Source organism: Argiope bruennichi, chromosome 6 (assembly GCF_947563725.1).
Source record: "Argiope bruennichi chromosome 6, qqArgBrue1.1, whole genome shotgun sequence".
NCBI classification, from domain to species: Eukaryota; Metazoa; Arthropoda; class Arachnida; order Araneae; family Araneidae; genus Argiope; species Argiope bruennichi.
The window spans coordinates 73,824,482-73,844,816 of NC_079156.1; the positions used below are offsets into that span (position 1 = coordinate 73,824,482).

Sequence of the window (20,335 nt, forward strand, 5' to 3'; positions counted from 1 at the left end):
TATTTTTTCTATTGCAGATAATTACAATTTAATGCGAGCTCTGAATTGTTCTTGTGCGATTATTATGCTCCTTTTGTTATTATTCTACCCTCCAATCAAATTCAAAACAACAACCTCCGTTTCAAATATTTCTTAGTTCAGATGGCAACATAAATTTTCAGAGCGCGTTGTTATGTTTGTATTTTTCTTTCTATTTTTTGAAAATTAGGAGCTTTTTCAACTAATAATTTTGGCCAAATGTAAAAATATAAAGTTCAATTGAGTGGAAGCTATAATTATATAATTAAAAGGCAGGAAAATACCTTTAAGAAAGAGCATAAATTGTGCTTAATAACTCATTTTTTCGTAATAAATAGACAGATCTCACCGGAATGTCCAAAGGTAAGATTTGATAATAACCAACTTCTTTAATTTATAATTTTCCATTTTATGTTCATGATAAAAATGCTTAAAAATAAAAATATATACCACATTTTTTTAGTTGGATTATATTTAAAATCTTATTAATTTTTATGTCCTGTTTGACTTTTCTCAGATATCCGTTACCTTTTATACCGCATTTAATTTCATTATAAGTGGAATCTCTTCGCTATTGTATACGGATTGTAAATGAACTGAAAAAGAGTATTGATTAAAAAAAATTCCCGTAGTTTTACTTGTATATTATATTATTAAATGTTTTTGATTAAAGGCATCGAAAAAATAAGCAATGGCCGCGTAAGCTGTTTTGTCTCTTTGTTGTGATTTATAATTTTCTTGTTTTATATTTCACAAGAATATGAAAAATTATAATTTAGAAATATTTGTTATGTGATTAATTATGATAATATCACCTATATATTTTTATAACTCATATTATGCTGTCGAAAATTTAGGGTTTTTTTTTTATATATTTGTTATCAAGTTGATAATTAAGAAAAATATTATATTGAATTTTGAAATTTTTCTGATTTCAATAATAATATATTATAAAACTTTTATGTGAGCCACCATCATATCCAGGAAAATTGATTTTTAGAGATCAATTAGTTGGAGAATCGTGATCCAATAATTATTCAGTATATATATGTATGTAATTATATTTCTTAATTTAATTTAAATTCTAATTAATTTCCTAATTTAAATTCTAATTAATTTTTTATATGATATATTTGCAAGTCAATTTATTCTAAAATGTTTTCTTATTTCTTGTTTGAAATCCCACTTTTTTTTTTTATTTAATTATTTTTCACAGTTGCTCATGTTTTGAGTGAAGAGATAAAATTCGCATTTCTTTCAAAGATACCTAACGTTCTTTTTCTTAAATTGCTGTTTGTCAAAAAAAAAAAAAAAATCCCTAAAGGAATCTCTGTTATATCATCTAAGGAAAAAATTCTTTTTCTTTGTTCCAATGTGTTAACAGATACTAAAAAAAATTATATTATATATATGCAGGGGTGTTTGTGCTCCGGGGAAACCCCGGAATTCCGGGGATTTTGAACTTTGATACCCGGAAATTCCGGGGATCGTCGTTCAAAAGGAAGTAGGAATAATAATGAATTATTTATTTTGATCTGGGTAATTTTGTTTGCTTTGAAAGCAGAAAACGAAAGGTCAGTGTGTGTGGTGAAAACTTTTCCTTTCTTTCTCCAAAGGCAATGATAATGCGTGAAAAGGGGGGAAAAACTTCTTTTTTGTTCTTTCCTTATTGCGAGTTATGACTCATTCCCCCGGTTCTCGGACATTCTCTTCTGGATTCTTTTCGGCAAGTAGGCGCGGCAGAAAAAAAAGGGAGAGACTTTGTTCGACCAGATGTGCGATAACGTGACTCTGGGTTCAAAGGTCTTATCTCTCCTGGCGTGGCACCAATAAGTAGAGAAGGGGGATTTTTGGCCGTATTAGCTATTTGTCATTGATCGCTTCGCAACTTTTTTTTCTCCGTTGTGTAAAATTTTCGTTTAATTTATTGATGCACGTGTACATTTTTCGTTTCGCTTATTGAAATATTTTTTTAATTTATGTACGCAAGAGAATTTCACTGTGAAATTTCAGCATATGAAACAGAAATTACCCCTTAAAAATTCATATCTAATTAGTTTTACAGCATTAGATCCAGAGCTAAGAGGTAAAACCAGTACAATATTAGTTTTTGAAAATAGGTGGACCATAGGTGGATGTACATTTGACCATAGGTGGATGTACATTTTATGTGTTTTAGAAAGAATCAAAGATCTGTGGGATGCTCTTATTGCATTTTATTTTCTCTACTTGGATAAAACTGATAAAAGGGATTATTTTTCTTATGTTGAAACTGTATACAATAAAAGAAATATTTCTGCTGCTCAGAAAAAAATTGTTGAAGGGGTGTATTCTTGCTAGCATTCCCAACAACTCACAAAGGATGCTTTAGCTCGGAAAAAAAGAATACTAAATGGGTTATTGTTATGCAAAACAAAACTTTATTGCATATGGCATTATATTCAGCAGTATTACCATAGTTCAACACATATATTAAATTATTTGAAACAAAAAGACCAATGCTTCATTTAATACATTCCAGTATTTATAAATTGATGGCAAAATTTTTCTCTTTTTTTATGAAGCCAGAAAATATAGAGTGCACATCTTATAATGATTTATTAAAGGTTGATGTCACAAATCCAGAATTCCATCTACCTAGCAAAGTAATATTTACTGGTGCAGAAACTTCCACTCTCCTGAAGAAATTATCAAAAAATCATCCAATAGCAAAAGAATTCCAAATTTCTCTGATAAAAGCTTATACTAATACAGCACAGCATATGAAACAGAAATTACCCCTTAAAAATTCATATCTAATTAGTTTTACAGCATTAGATCCAGAGCTAAGAGGTAAAACTAGTACAAAATTAGCTTTTGAAAAATTTTCTTTTATGTCCCATATTTTTAGTGATAATGAAAAGTCAAAAGTAGAAGATGAAATAAGGTTATACCAGAGTGATATTGATATCACCAGGGGTGTTTGTGCTCCGGGGAAACCCCGGAATTCCGGGTATCGTCGTTCAAAAGGAAGTAGGAATAATAATGAATTATTTATTTTGATCTGGATAATTTTGTTTGCTTTGAAAGCAGAAAACGCAAGGTCAGTGTGTATGGTGAAAACTTTTCCTTTCTTTCTCCAAAGGCAGTGATAATGCGTGAAAAGGGGGAAAAAACTTCTTTTTTGTTCCTTCCTTATTGCGAGTTATGACTCATTCCCCCGGTTCTCGGACATTCTCTTTTGGATTCTTTTCGGCAAGTAGGCGCGGCAGAAAAAAAAGGGAGAGACTTCGTTCGACCAGATGTGCGATCACATGACTTGGGTTCAAAGGTCTTAATTTTGCAAAAAAAGTAATTCATTGAACTTTTATAATTAGGTCATTCAATACTTCATAATTGTAATTTTTCATTTCTCCCCCCCCCCTTCTCGAAACTCCAAAATGTCGGTAGTAAGTCCGTAAAAGTTTCAGGGGATTTTTTGGGGTCCCACAAACACCCCTGTATATGTGTCTCTGAACGTATATATTTATTTAAGGGCACTTTAATAACATTTTAATGTTATTAACACTGTTAGTTTTGAGAAAAAAATTAGCAAATGTATTTAAAGGATTTTTTAATTCAGTTTTTCACAAATTTATTTCTTACTAATATTTGTAAAAATTCCTTTAGTGTCATTTGCCTACTGAACTTCTATCACATTAGAATAAATGATTTCATGCAGCTGTATAAATTGTGAAAACATTTCTTATAATAACTTTTACTTTGCTTGTTTCTATTATTAATTTTGAAAACAATGGAAATGGCAAAATGTAACAATATTTTATTTAAGTTTCAGAAACATACAAAAAAAAAATTATTTCCTTTGATAGAAAATGTTTTCTTAAATGTATATCAAATTATTTTTATTAAAAGTAATAATGAGTTGCATAAAGGTAGTGTTATCAACATAATAAAGTCTAAAGCGATGTAATGTCTTAACAGTGTAAATTATAATTGACAATGTGATATATTTTTTATCATATATGAGTGGTAATATTTTGATACAAAAATTAGACGTAATGGTTGCTTAAATATATCTAATTTATTTCATGTTATTGTGAAATAAATTAGTTTATCCAGGGTGTGGCACAAAAGTTATTACGTCATAGAATAGAAGTTAATTAAATTTCTTTTTAATTTTTGTTCATTTCTTTTTGTCTACCACTTCAATTATAACATATTTTAAAATGTATCTTTTGGTTTATGTACTGATTTTTGGCCTTTTTATAATGTCAAGCAAAGATATGCTATTTTAGAGTTGGAAAACGAACTGTATGAAGTCGTTCGTTTGCTTAATGTTCCTCAGCAAACAATGTCTGATGCAATCTATCGTTTCAAAGAGCTTAGCAATAATGGTCAAAGTCCAGAAAGTGAACTAAAACATGGTGAACTCTTTGAGACACAGTAAGGTTATTAAAAAGTGAGTTCAATGAAATTTGAAAGTTTGCATCAGAAAGATTGCTAGTGAACTGTAAATAAGGGACTGATCAGTGCAACGAATGACAAAATCAAAGCTTGGACCAAAGCCCTACAAGGTCCAGAAAGTACAGCTTCTCACTGAAGAAAACATACTCATGCGGCTCCAAAGACGCCAAAAACTTTTGAAATGGGTCGCATGTCAGCATTGAGAGATATTCCTTTTCACTAATGAGAAGCCCTTTACCTTCCAAAAGTTCGTAACTCCTAGAATTATAGGATCTGGTCTGTAGACGCACAAAGCACTTCAGCAATTGGAGAACAACGCAAAAATCCAAAGTCGGTCATGGTTTGAAGCGGAATTTGCGAAAGCTGCAAAACATCTTTTTTGTGGATGAGGGAGCTAAAATAATTCAAAAAGTATACCAATGGGACATTCTAGAAGCTGTTATATTTCCGTGGGCCAAAACGCACTTCTGCAGTATAAGGTAATAGTTTCAACAAGACTCTGCATCAGCTCACAAGGCTAAAAAGAGAAGAGTGGTGGAAGGAACATTTTCTGGACGTGATATCATCTGGAGAATGGGCACAATACTCGCCGAATCTCAATCCTGTGATTAAAGTATACGGTCCATTTTGGAGTCTAGGGCTTGCACTAAGCGACATAAAAGTTTAATCTCTCTAAAGCAATGGCTTCTGCTGGAATGGGATAGATCAAAGGAAGAAGACTTGCGGCCCATTGCTGAAAATTTCACTATGTTTGTCTCTGCACACTGCAAAAGCCGGTCACTTTGAAACCAATTAAATTTTTTATCAGTAAAAGTCTTTTCTTATTATTATTTGCTATATTTTGTTAATTTATTTTTAATCAAGTTATATTAAAATTTGTTGGTCCGGGTTTTTTTGCATAAAATAAAAAAATATCTGCTTATATAATAAAATGATATCTGTATAAAATAAAATGATATCTGCTTATTTATTTTTTGCATATTTTGAAGAATATTTTAAGAAAGAAATAGAATGAAAATTTGATTAACCTTGAATTAAAAATCTGACAGTCCTGGTAATATACACTTAGATTCCACAAGAATTGATATTAAGCAACTTCTTCCTAGCTGTGCTATTCATAGATTTTGTGGATTCATTCCTGTCTATATTGACATTTTTGGTTAAGGTGATAATTTTTCCTACCTTGATAAATCATATTGATTCATTATACAAGTCAAATTGAATAGCATTAAAATATTCGACATTTCCAGTTAAGGGGATAATTTTTCCTACCTTGATGAATCATATTGATTAATTATACAAGTCAAATTGAATAGCATTAAAATATTCAGCATCCTCAAAAATGTTATCAGATTTTTTTTTTAAAATTTGTTAATTTGTTCAAATAATGCAAAAATTAAATAGACATAGCGATCTATCATGTTTGACAATTTATTAAAAATGTTTTTCCCTTATATTATGGCTTGCAAATGATATATTAGTAAATAAGCAATATGATTCTAAAAATATATAATTATCTTTATTAATGAAAAAAAATGTTTTATTTCCATATTCATAAGTTAAGCAAATGTTTTCTAATCAACCAATTTTAGTGCAAAAGTCAAATTGACTCTATGCATAGTAAAGGATTGAAACTGTGATGTTTCTATTCCAGGTCTAATTAATTATTAATCAATGTTCAATTCTTTAAATACCCTTCCTGTATATTTATCATTTAAAGTTTCTAATATTATTATTATTTAGATATTTCAAAATCTTTTAAATTTTCTTAAACAGTAAATTAGACTCATTTAATTAGAGTTGGCAATTCTAAAAAAATATAATCTATTTAACTATATATGCTAAAAGATCTGGTTCAAAATTCATTTCCAGCTTTAAAAAAATTCCTAGTATATTTTTAAGGTTATATTTAAAATTCATTCAAATATTTTTAAATTCTTAAAAGTACTTGATAAATATGAAATAAGATGGTTTGGAAAATTTTTATTGGATTATTGAAAAATATTATAATAAAGTCATTTTGATTGTGCTATCTCTTTTGTAAGAGATATTTAAATTATTGAAATTCAAACATTGTTTGAAGAAAGTATATGTTTGATATAGATAAGATAATATAAATCAATAAAGCTAAATGTAGATAATATCAAAATCAGTTAGAAAGATTTAAAATCATTTTTGTTGCACTTTTAAGATATGCTAAGTTCTAGCATAAAGAAACTGCAGCTGATTCTGAGGACATACAGATAGATTGAATTACCGTGAAACTGCAAATAGACCTCATTATTCCTTTCTTAAAACGTATATCCTTGTGAGATATCTTCCATCTTCAGTTATAGCTCCAATATTTCAGACAGATCACTTAATATGTACTAATAGAATCATGAACTATCATACTTGCATACAATTTTCTAACTTCTCTGTACTGAGAGAAGATAATAGAAGATTAACTAAATATAAGTATTAAAATCTAATCTCCATAAAAACCTAGTTTATAAAAACAATAAATATTTTTATTATATAGCTGGAAGAAGGAAGAATTGCCGAACAAAGGCACTTAGTGAATCATGCAAAGGTCAAGAGAAATGTTTGCAAATGGATATTAAAAAGTATTTCATCCAGCAAGAAGATGATGATTCATCAACAGATATCCTGCGTCTTCCTGAAGGATCTCTTCCATCTCCAGATGATGCAGCCTTACCTTGTTCTACGACTTTAGGTACAGATACTCCTAAAGGCCTTAAAGGTATATAAATAACTCTATAATATATATTGAGAAAGTCATGCATGTTACATTTTGTTTATATAATTTTCAAAAAGGGGAAGCTATTTTGTTTTTAAAGAGTAAATAATTGTATTGTTAAATATTCCATTTACCATTATATCACCTATTCAGGAAGCAAACAGAGTTGCAAAATGCATTTTAAAAATTCGTTTTGACTTTTGTTGTCCTTAAAAACTTACATTGAATTAGATTTGTAGTTTTTTAAAAATTGATTTATCTCATATTAAATTGGCAAGAATCATTGTTTGTTTAATATTCTATTTTTTTCTTTTTTAATTACATTAGAACACAAATTTAATAATTTTCTCCAAAATATTTTCTTTTTACTTCTGGGGAACAATTTTTATTTAAATATTTGATTTTTAGAAGGAGGATTAAAAAACTTATGACAATATATAATAAGCATGCTATGTTTAAACACAATTACTTAGTTTTGCAATTCTAATAATTTCACCATTTGTATTAATCTTCTTAAATCAATTATTTTGAATAATTATATTGGTAAAAAAGAGTTGAGCTCTTTCAACATAAATTTAGATTTGGTAGAATAAGACTAGATTCTCTTTAATGAATTTTAACTATAGGATGTATGATTAAATAGTTGCTGAGATGGTATTTATTGAATAGATTGTGTTAATTTTCTCTGTCTTTTGCCATCTCCTTTAATACCAACAGCAAATTAATGTTTGCTTGTCAAGGTAATAAATAGCCATTTTGAGAAAAAATTACGTTTTGGACATGAAAAGCATTGTAATAATTATTTATGTTTTTAAGTTTTAAAATCAAGTGTGTTTTTTGTTAAGTAGTTGTTATTTTAAATAGATGACAAAAATTCAAATTTTGTAAAAGCCTGTGAAAATGAAACCATTGTGCCTGAAGGAAAAATTCCAAAGATGTCCGATTCAACAAATAAAGACAGAACTGATGTATCAAAGAAAAAGAAAAATAAGTATGCCTTGTTCAATAGTTTTTTTTTAGTTCTTTGAATTTGTGTTTGTTTTCTTTTAGGGAAAAAAAATGTTCCATTATTAATTTCTTATTTTATTTTGAATTTCTTCATCCATATTTTAAGTATTATAAAAAAATACATCAAAAACTAGCAAGATTACAATAAAATATTATTTGATATGGATATTTACTTAAATATTAATCTTTTTGTCAAAGAAATCCTTTTGAAATAGTTTGGAAGCATTTTACACACATACACACACACATTAAATTTAAAATAATCAGATTACCTGAAATATTATATCTATATCTTTATTTTTGAAAAATAATAATTATGAAATCTTGAAAGAAATCTGCTTTTTGATCCTGCTTACATTGGTTCTACATATTTATTAAAATTTGTTTAAAATGCTTATTTTAAAGATGTAGATTATACACATTTTTATTTTATTTTTATATTTGCCAAACTTAGCATCAAAATCATATTTACAATAAAAATATTTTCAAAAAATTTCTTTAAACATTTGATTATTATATAAATTGATTGAAGACTTGTCAAAACTGAAAAACTATTTACAAAAAGTATTAAGAGATTTACAAAGTATAGTTAAAATATGATTTTTTTTTTATAATTATATATTGATATAAAATATTTTTTCTTGTTTCTCAGTCTAGTTTCACTGTTTAGGGCCCAATACTTTCTGTTTTGCACAGTCTGGTCGTATGAAAGATTGCATATAAATCTGATTATAGGTACATTAGCATCTTTTATGGTATTACCTTTACCATTATTGTTCCATTTTGTATTGAATTTCTACATCTTACTTTGGCAATTGGCATTAATGCCAATAAGAGATTACTGCTTGTATATCAAAGAAAATTAATATAATTTTAAGTTTCTATCAAGTAAATTTCATATTATTTTAAAATAATTTCAGTTTTCTTTTTAAAGAAATTCTAGTTAAATAACTATACATGTTTAGAGCTGTTAGCCTATTATTAATTTTTTCAGATCTGATTAAGTGTCATTTAATGTTACCCTGCCTTTTGTCTCTCTTTTGCAAACTTGTAGAGGATGTTTTCTATGCATAATATCTATAAAATTCAAATCAGAACTAATCCCTAAAATTGTAATGAAACAAATAGTTCCCATTAACAGAAGAACAAATGTAATGTTAAATGCAAATTAAAAAAAAAAAAGGAAGAAATGGTTAGTAATTGTCTTTAACTGACTTGTTTGTAAAATGAGGATACATGAAATCTGCATAAATGTAATGTAATACAAATTGTAAATAGAATGAGACATTTATGATCCCATAGCTAGTTATTATTCAAGCTGAACATTATTTGCATATAGATAAATCACATAAATATATTATAAATAACATATTTAAAAAATAATCTGGCTGATTTGTTTGTTGCTAAAATAGAAGTTGAAATTTGCACATTTGATAATGATAGGGACCAAACAGATGGGGATATTTTAACCTCTTCTCTGCATTACAGATTTTACTCGCCTTTTTCATTATAGATATGTTAGAATATCTGATCTTTTGAACTTATCTTATATTCATTAATAAATTCATTCATGTTTAGATTTACTAGATTAAATTCATTCATACTAGATTTTTTTTTCTTATAGATTTTGATGAAATTTCTTGTAAGAAACAGACCATTTACTTGAATTACTATTAAAAATGACTAAAAAGATGTTATTTTTGTTTCTATTATTAAATCTAATTATAAAAATTTGATCCATAAATATGGTGGTAAAATTTTCTAAAAATATTTTATACTAAATGTTTTGCATAATTTATCTAAAGTATCATATGTATATATTTAAATTTCTGAAAGCTTTAGGAATAGTATTTTTAATCCTTTGCATTCCTATGGCTCCTTTCAGGCACCATTCAAGACAGGCATCATTTTGAGGTTTTATGTATTTATTTAAAATTTTGATTGTCAGTAATACCTACAGGGTGGTAAAAAGCTGCAAATTAATTTTTTTGGAAGAATTCCACTTAAAATAATTATATATATTTATTTTTCAAAACGATAAACAAATCTATATTAGGTGAATACTTATTAGTTACTTAAGATATTATGCATCAAATTACTTTTTGGAGCGCAAAGGGTTAGAGTTGGATTAATATCAGATATCTCATATTGTGAATTTTTATTTTATACTTTTTTAAAAAAAATATTTATTGGCAGTAGGCGTTGCAAATATTTGTATCTTGGCAGAAATGATTACTGATAAATTTGAAAAATTATAAAATTTTCTGAAGAATTTTTAATATTTTTCACTTTATATTGTGAAGCATATATATGTAATATCAAGAGTAATCACAAAATATTCTTAAGAAACTAATATGTTATCATTCTGTAATTTTTTGTCGATGCAAATCATGTATTTTAAATGTAACTTTTGTTTATGTCAATAGAATGCATTGTGAAATAATCATATAATTGCTTGAGATTTTCTTTTTTTTTTTCAATGGTATTAAATAGCTTTATGTTCTTTTATTTTAAGGAAACCACAACAGATTCGTAATAGTCAGCTGACTGATTTTTTTCCAGTTCGGCGAAGCTGTCGAAAACCTTTGCCAAAGGTTTTAGTAAGTGATTTGAAACCTTGTTTTACTTGATTGTACATTGCTAAATTACAGATCATATTTCCATACTTGACCTATTAATATTTATACGGTTCAGGCATGGCATCTTGTATTAGCATGTATGAATCTTAGGCACTGGATTTTACTATACTTTCAAATTGCCTTGTATATTGATTACTTTTAATTACATATATTTCATCCTATTTTTGCTTGATTTAATTTCAAACTTCCATAATCTGCAAATCTTGTTTCAAAATATGTTTTAGAATCTAATATCTTTTCTTCATGTTTTTGAGTACATGAAGTTCCACTAAGTTAGTTAATTTAAATATTAAAATATATTGTTATAAATTTATTGTTTCTTATTTCAATATTGTGTATTCGGTACTGTTTATAAAAGTATAGTGTATGTTTTCTGTTTTAAATGAAATAAATGTTTGGATAACTATGAATATTGCATTAAAAATGGCCATAAAACTTTTTTTTTAAATATGATTATATATTTTTATGATTAGTATATCTTGTCTTCAAAAAATATTTATTAGTTACTTAAGATATGAATTTATATTTAATATACTTGATATAATATAAAATAGAAATATTATTATAAAGAATACTCATTTGAGAACTCTTTTAGAAAGAGAAGCATAAAGAAATAGAAGATGCTATTCTGTCGGGAAAAGAAGAAGGATTTGAAGTACGTTTATTATTCTTTCTTTTATGTATACTTTTTTAAAATTTCATAACTGTAAATATAGTATTCATTAAATATGAAATAATAAACCTTGTTGTAGGTCATTCTGTTTATACAAGTATGGAGTTAAAAAAACTGAAAGAATTCTGTTTTGTAGTCTGATTTCCATAGTTCAGATTTTATTATGATTCAAATTTGATGAGTTTTTTTTCCATAAATTTTTTAAAAAATCTTCTATATCTGTGTTCTTGATTAGGTATACAGTGTGTAATTATAAAACTTTGTAATTTTTAAAATTTTATTTTGTCTGCCAAATATCTGTTTAAAAATTATGGAATTAATCTAGAGTTAACTATATCATCTTTTTTTATTCATTTCATTTTGAAATATGTAAAAAAAAAATTGACATTTTTTTAATGGCATGTCTTTCTAATATGAAGAAGATATTATAAAAAGACCTTTTATGTAATATTTCTCTTTTATTAGTCCATTAGCACTTTTTTGTTACTTTCTAATTTAATTAAAAAGCTTATATTTTCAAAGTTTTGCTTGCAAAGTTATTTATTTTGTCTTGTCTTTAAAACATTTTCTTTTTGGATAGGTAAAAGAATTTCCTGATAAAGGAAGAGGTGTTGTAACTTGCAAAGCTCTAAAACGAGGCGATTTTGTTCTTGAATATTACGGAGAATTGATTGGTTATGAAGAAGCATTACGGAGAGAATCAGTTTATGCTACAAAAGAAAACACTGGCTGCTACATGTATTATTTTAAATCATTAGACAAAAGATACTGGTATGTTTTATATTTAACATTTTTCTGTTGTATTTTTGTGTCACTAATCTCAAATCTTATTTAAATTGCTTTAATTTAAAATAACTCTGATGTTTCTTAGGAAGAATTTTTATGTGCTAGTTTGTATAATAAATTTTAAGTACATAATTAATAAAATTTATCAAGATATCAGTTTATATTTTTTGTATACTTTTAAAAAGCTGCATATAGCTTTTAAAATTATTTCTATTATAAAATAGGTATTTTGAGATTAGATAATTAATTTTTTGGTTAGTTAAAAACTAAATTTTATCTTTAGTTGTCACAAAATTGCAAAGAAAAGCTGATTTGATAAATTATTGATCATTAAAATTAGTTATTCAGGGATTGGTTTTTAATTTTAATTGATTGAAAGTTTTTATAGCAATAATTATATCAATTTTTAAACCATTATTTAATTAAAATATCTCTTTATGTCTGTTTTTCTGTTTTTTTTTTGTTGCTTTTAATAATCAATGTAAATTGAACAATTCAAAAAATATGATTTAATTTTAAAATATTGCATCCACTACATTCTGAAACAGAAGTACATGATTGCACTGAATTGTACATGACACTTGTCATTTAAACAGATAATTTATGTAATTCTGCAAATGAGAAAGGCTATTATATTATTAAATTATCCTGTTATAATAATGTGTATTCTTAATTTGGAGCATAATGTAAATCATGAAGAAGACTTTTTATAAAAACAATTTTGTATAATTCCACAATGTACATTTCTTTTTCATTAATGTGAACATTAATTTGTTCCGACGACATTGTCAAAATCCAGATAAATAACATTAAGGAAGTTGACAATACTCTATAGAAAGAAGATAAAGAATAAAGAGATTTCCTTAACAAAAAATTATGAGAAATCTATGCTTTGAATTAAATCTATATTTTGCTCCATTGCATAAATGTTTATTTTTTATTTATTTCATGCTATTAGGAGCTCTTTGGAATTATTAAATCCACCCATTTTATTGACATTTCTTAATGCTTTGACTAGTACAATGTCTAGATGTATCAGTTAACAATTTGAATTGTTTCCAATGTGTGAATTGTATAACATATTAATTGATTCTCTCTTCATTATATAGCATAGATGCAACTAAAGAATCTGGTCGACTAGGACGTCTTATTAATCACAGCAAAAAAGGAAATTTAAAAACACAGTCAATTTATTTGAAAGAGAATCCTCATCTTGCTTTTTTTGCCTGCAGAGATATAGAACCAGGTGAAGAACTCTGTTATGATTATGGAGACAGAAGCAAGCAGTCTTTGAAATCACATCCTTGGCTAGCCTTATAGGCTTCTGTTTTAACAGTTTTAAGGCCAAAGATTCGTTTTATACACTCCAGGTTTTTTTTTCTGGATGTCATGTAAATAGACTCACTCATTTTTATAAACCATTTGTTTAAAACTTTCACTTTCAATTTTAATACTAAAATTAAGGATAACTTTCACTTTTTATGTGTACTGTAGCTTTGTATTTGTGATTATCCATTCAGCTAAGCAAACTGACTTAGTATGTGTCTTAAACAAATCAAATAGAATGTGCTTAAGTCTCCTTTGCTAGTCTTTCTGTGTTTTTTTATTGTGTATTTTTAATTTGGATTTGCATCTGAAGAAATAAATTTACAAAACACATTTTAAATACATTTTGTCATTTTGTTTAATATGATTTCTTCATTATCTTGGGACCATAAATGAAGATTGATACGTTGTTTATGATATAAGATTTAATAAAGAAAGAGTTTTATTTATGGAAAAAATTTAGTATTCATAAAAGAAATTTTCTTCGTGTTTTGAAATTAGAATGATTAATAATGGGTGTCATTTTAAAATAGCTTGAACCTAATCTTTCATGTGGATATGCAATATATATTCTATAATCCACTCTGTTTATGATCCAAAAGCTAGTTTCTAAATTATTTAAGATAGATATGTAATCCCAGTTCATAAAATACTTTAAATGATACATAAAAAATATATTTTAAACAGTTTGAATCCATAAATAAACCACTGAAAAAAATTAAAAAGTTTAAATGTTTATATTATCTTCCTGTCCTGTTATTCATACTTCAAATATTTATGATTCTAACACTTTAAAATAAAAAGAAGTTCCACTGTTCTCTGTCTTTATTAATTAAATTGTTTTAACATCCTATTTTGAAGCAACAGAGCGAGTTTAGTATAGACCTTATAATTTTAAATCATATTCAGCCAATGAGGGCAATACCTGAATTTGCACCTCATCTCCACCATACCACACTAGTAGGAAGATGTTTGATCCTGATGGATTTATCGCACAGCAAAGTTGCCTTCATAATGAATCAGGTTTCAAACTTGAAACCTTCCAGCCTTAAAGCTGAGATCTTGCCATTGTGCCACTTGCTTTGTCTTAAATTGATTGGAATATTATCATGATCTTAGGCCATTTTAACTTATGTTTTGAGGAAGATCACTCATTAAGATTTAAGATCACCAATCACTGGGTAGTGATTGTTGAAGGCAGTTGTAGATTGGTTTAAAATAATGCAGTAGACTCCCGATTATCCGCTCCTGCCGCACAAAGTTTTTTTGACTGATTTCTTCAAAAAGGTGCAGTTTTACAGTTATGCTTTTGTAATTACATAATACATTACAATATTAAAATAGTACATATGTATTAATTTTTCTGTGTATCCTTGACACCTCTCGTAAGTACAAAGCACTTTTCTGTTTTCATTAACAAAATGCATTTTAGGTTAATTTTGAGTGATATACTAAAATATTAAGCGTTAGTTAAACATTTCCTGCTGTTTATTTTATGTTTTATTGTAGATAAAACGATTTTTCAAAGTTGGAATGACTGTTTTCTCTTTTGCTATACCCATTTTTAGCTTATTTTGGATTATCCGCGACCACCCAATTCCGCAGATAATCGGGAGTGTACTGTATTCATAACTTGGTCAACTTTGGTTGAAGAAAATTGAAACTTCAAAAAAAAAAAAAAAATATTAGTAGATCAGAAATATAATAATAAAAATAGCTAATAAGACTGGAAAATTGTGTGTGTGTATATATATATAAACTTTATAATTTTTTCAACAATTTATTAAAACTTAAAATACAATTCTTTATATAATTTAGAATGTTCCCCAGCTGGAAGTATTTTCTTATCCTCAACAGTTAAGTCTAACCCTTTGTATGTTATATGTACTTCTATTATTGATCTTTTGATACTGCATTTGCTCTAGATGTGTTGTATTATTTTATTACACAAGTACTGCCAATAATTATGCCTTTTAGCAGATTAAATACTGCTATAAATTATACTTAGAACTTCAAAGTTCCAAGTGATTAGCAGTTGATGCTGCTGATCTCGGGGGTGATTGTGTTTCAGAAATTGTTTAGAAACTGAATTTTTCTTCCATTTTGGAGTTAATATTATATTGAGGTATTTAGTTTGTGCTTAATTTTTATGACAATGTTGAAAAATAATAGTCTACAATGCTGTGTAAGCTGTGAAGTATTTGTTCTCAGTATGTATGTAAAAACTAAATGTGAAGTTTTTCGTTCCAAAAATTCCTCTCAAGACCCTCTTGATGAAATATGCATATACGATTTGTTATTTTTTGAGCAACTATTTTTATTTCTGACTCAATCATGAATTGGTATTTTAATGCTTTCTGAAAATAATTATTTATTTGGTTCTCTGCATTAATTTTAAGTGTTAAGATTTGAATTGTTAAAAATCTTACTTAAAGTCTTTGCATACAACAGACTATTTCTTTGTGCATGCAATTCTTTAACATCGTTTAATTTGCAAGCTTCAGATTCTAATTTAACTGTTAAAGGGTAAATAAAAAGCCATTATTTACACAAAAATCAGTAAATCATTTTATTTCTAGTTATTAGAAAAATAGTATGTTTAATAAATTAAAATATGTATTTACAATTGCTTATAAAATTGTTTAAAAATATATGCATGTAATAAAATTTTTGATAAATGAGTAGGAGAGGATTTAACTTGCAAACCACATCTTTATTCATGTCTTTCATAATTAGGCAGAATATTAAAATTCTTAGTGAAGCTATACCAAGGAAGCAATCTTGCATCACAGCAAAGTAAAAAGAAATGAGTGTGAGGATGCTTTCAGAACTTATATAACTTTAAGTGAGAATTTTATCAGAATCAAACATTTTAACCTGCTGCCTTAACTTCACACTGGATAGTTAAAATTACAAAAATTAGATCCTGAGAAGTATGAGATAAAGTAAAATTTGATTTCAAATAGTTAAAGATAATTGATTTTATGAAGGTGGATAAAGTGACTTTATTATGTGCTTGTATTGTAAAGAGCTGTAATTGACATTTAAAAGAACGATCTTTGCATGCAGAAATCAGTTGATTTAAAGCTTGACTTATTTTAACTGGTGCAGAATATTGTAAAAACCTTAAAGATCTTTTTGATTAATCCAGTTCTTTAACATTTGAGTATGCTATACACATTTTTGCTGGTGAAATGTTTAAACAATAAAAAAGTAGCTGACAGTGTAATTTTTTTTTTTATCAACTCTGAAGGGATTTCCTCTTATCAGAAAAATGGAAATAAAGAATTGCTATGTTAGTAGTTAATTGGAGAGAAGTTAAAAACCTACCTGTTAAAGTAGTGACTGTTAGATTTTGAGAGATATGGGGGAGACGAAAGGCTCAAAGAACATGGAAGTTAAAATAAAAGTAAATGAATTTTAAAATATGGATAAATTGATTTTATTACATGCATATACTTGTTTGTAACAATATGATGATGAAATTAAGACAATTATTGAAATTGCATCATTAAATGTTCCTTTATTAAGCAGCTTGCAAATCGTGTCTTCTTATTGCAAAGAGTATGAGTGAAAAGGAATAAGATTACAGTTTCTCATGATGTTTATTAAAGTGCATTTGAACAGATTTATAATAATTGAAAATATAATCCAAAACTGAATCCCAGAAGTAAGTAAATTTATGTTGTCTGAAGGAATCAAAACATTAATTTATGATTGGGCCATATAAATTTTATTGAAAAATATTTAAAATTTACTTATAAGACCAGATAAATTAATGCATCAGGAATATCATTGTGACATAATTAATTGTATTCAAGAGTACAGTTATTATTTTCTTAGCTCAATGTATTATCCATTCTTCAAATTATTATTTTGAATTGTCAATTCTGTCAGATTTTTATTCCACAATTTTTTTTTGGCGTTTTGAATAGAATCACAATCATCCCTGTATTGCTATCTCTTTTGCTTATGTTCTAATATTACCAAACCCATTTTGTATGGATGCCTTAAAGTAATTAACAGATGTGCCTTTTCTTCTCAAGACTTCTAGCAATAATTTTATAGCAATTTTGAAAAATTATTTTTCTTCAATTTGTGTTTAGAATATGTAGAATCAACTTTAAAATGTATGCATGATTTCATTTTATTTATTTGTGCTGCATATGAGTTGCAAATTTGCTGAATTTGTTTTTATATTTTCAAATTTGTTTTGAAAAGGTTTGTAATAAAAAAAAAAAATCCAAAATAAATAATCTGATTAAGTTTTTATGCATATTTGAAAATACTTAATCTGAACTATACACAACTGAAAATTAAAATAGTACTAACTAGAATTTTGTTTCAATTTGATAGCTTTTCGAAAGTTACCTTAATTGAATTTTCTAAGGAAACTTACAATTCAAATTGGTTCTGGAATGTTTGGAATTCATATGAAATGAAAAAAGAATTTTAAATCCCTTCTTCTATGAAAAGCACACAAACCATTGTAATATAAATCAAACTTAACTATCATGTTATATATTGTCATTAAATTTTATAAAATAAATTGAATATTGGTCGCATTATTTAGTTTGGAGAACATAGAACTAAAGCATATTTGTATTTAAAACATTTTGTACTGAATCTTTAAACTGGTCACAGAAGACTGATCAGTGTATTCAGAACGTCCATTTCACATACTCATGTAGATAAAGTTCCATTTCCGTCCATACATTAGTATCATTAATTAACATAGACTGAGCATTGAGTAGTTACATTATCTTCATTTGAGGGACAAACACCAAAATTTACAAAAATCAATATACAAATATTTTGAGTGCAATTACAGAATTAACTATGAAGCTGTCAGATAAGAGCAAAAACCATTTTTATTACATTGGAAAGAATTTATTTAATTTTTACTTGTCTTTCATTTTGCTTTATTAAAAATGTCTTGCTGCTTTTCTTCTGTTTAAGCTTGCTTGTTTACAAAGTAGTATGCATCTTATTTTGAGATCCCTTACCAAAGTGTCTGATAATTAAAACATTGTACAGTTCCTTGCATATGTTAAGTGCATTTATAGGCATTTTTAGTGTTTTTAAATGAATCGTATCAACCTTTTATACTTGCTGGACCAGACCTATTTACATTATTCTTTATTTATAGAAATATATAATTAATTATGAATTTATGCTTGTTGAATGTTTTTTTCATCTGTGACAAAAAAAAAATGTTAACATTTTTTTGTTTTTGTTTATAAATACTGCAAAATATTTCTGCAAGGCTATGTTCAAATTTTAAGAATTTTTAATAAATGAAAATCCTAATGTTTTAGAGTATGAAATTTTAGAAAATGGATTCCTATTGCAAATTGTTGCATCCTTTGCTTTTACTAGATCTATTTAGCAGCATATAATTGTTTTGATGCCAAAAATAAATACTTTTTTTTAGACTGTGTTTGACTTTTATTAAAAACACAAGCAGATTTATTTCTTATAGTATGTTAGATGTATAAATATGAAGTCCAACATTTTTTAAGTTAATTATATCTGATAATTACTCCAATCTGCTGAAAGACATTTGAAAAAAGCTGAATGAGTGGACTGCCAAGATAGTATTAAGGTTGAGTTTTAAGAGCCGTCATCGACCATGGTATAACCTCTTCCACAGAAGACACATCCCGTCATTGGTAGGGGTAGCCGTTCCACTCCATTTTTGTACCCACTAGGGTGGCAAGAACCAACTGCCATTCTGGAGCTTCCCATCTTTGAAGTGCCTTCCTATGAGTGATTTTTTCTAAATTAAAAAAAGAAAAAATTTCGTTGTAAAAATTAAAGTTTTTTTTTTTTTTTTTTTTTTCCCAAAATATTTTGTCTTAGAAACTACATTTAGTCATTTTTCGAGTAACAAGCGAATTCTGCAAGATAAAAAGTCTTTAAATGAAATCCAGTTATCAAGCTGGTTTTTGATATCTACATTGGAACTGAACCTTCCCAGAAAGTGCACTTTGCATAAAGTGAAACAAATAGTAATCTGACGGAGCAACACCTGGTGAATAAGCTGGTGGGCCAAAACATCTCATCAAAGTAATTCTAATTTTTTTTTTTTTTTTTTTTTTCTTTTTCCCTGGTTTGGCAAAACGTGGACACCTTATATGTGTTGGGAAATAATCTTCTTATGTATTTCATCATATTCTGGACGTTTCTGCTTTAATGCTTTGTTCAGCTTGATCAACTGTTACTTCTATTGTTCACAAATGATGATTTCATCAAGTAATAATTCCAAATATGCATCATGATTTTTTCTTTTTGGTATATGCATCATGTTCTTTGTCAAGTATACAGAAATCAGTTTTAATTTGCCAAAACCACTCTTTGTAAGTTATATTCAATGGAGCATGTTCACCTCAAATCTGTAACAGCCAGTGTAATTTTGTTACAGTTGTCTTTTTAGCGTAATAATTTAACATAATTTCCTGCAATCGCTGTTTATTTGCAATGGACAAATTTTCAAAACTTAAAAAATAAATATTAACTAGAGGTCACACTCTAATTTTTAAAGGTTATTATCTATTTTATTTTTCAAATACAATTTTATTTATTATTATTATTTTGCTGGCAAGTAGTATTACAAAAATTTTCTATGAAAATTTAATTATCCATATTTATACACCCAATATTTAGATTCTTATTTTTGAACTATTGTTCCTTCTGTTTTGG

General features: G+C 27.0%; 1 protein-coding gene across 1 annotated transcript; it reads left to right on the top strand.

Moving 5' to 3' along the window:
- Window positions 1-149: 149 nt before the first annotated feature.
- Window positions 150-18,952, top strand: LOC129971399 (N-lysine methyltransferase KMT5A-like). Its single transcript, XM_056085135.1, has 7 exons — window positions 150-381; window positions 6,983-7,204; window positions 8,066-8,192; window positions 10,725-10,809; window positions 11,444-11,503; window positions 12,102-12,292; window positions 13,417-18,952. Exons 1-7 carry the CDS (start codon window positions 372-374, stop codon window positions 13,625-13,627), a joined length of 906 nt encoding a protein of 301 aa, XP_055941110.1. The 5' UTR covers window positions 150-371; the 3' UTR covers window positions 13,628-18,952.
- Window positions 18,953-20,335: the final 1,383 nt, after the last annotated feature.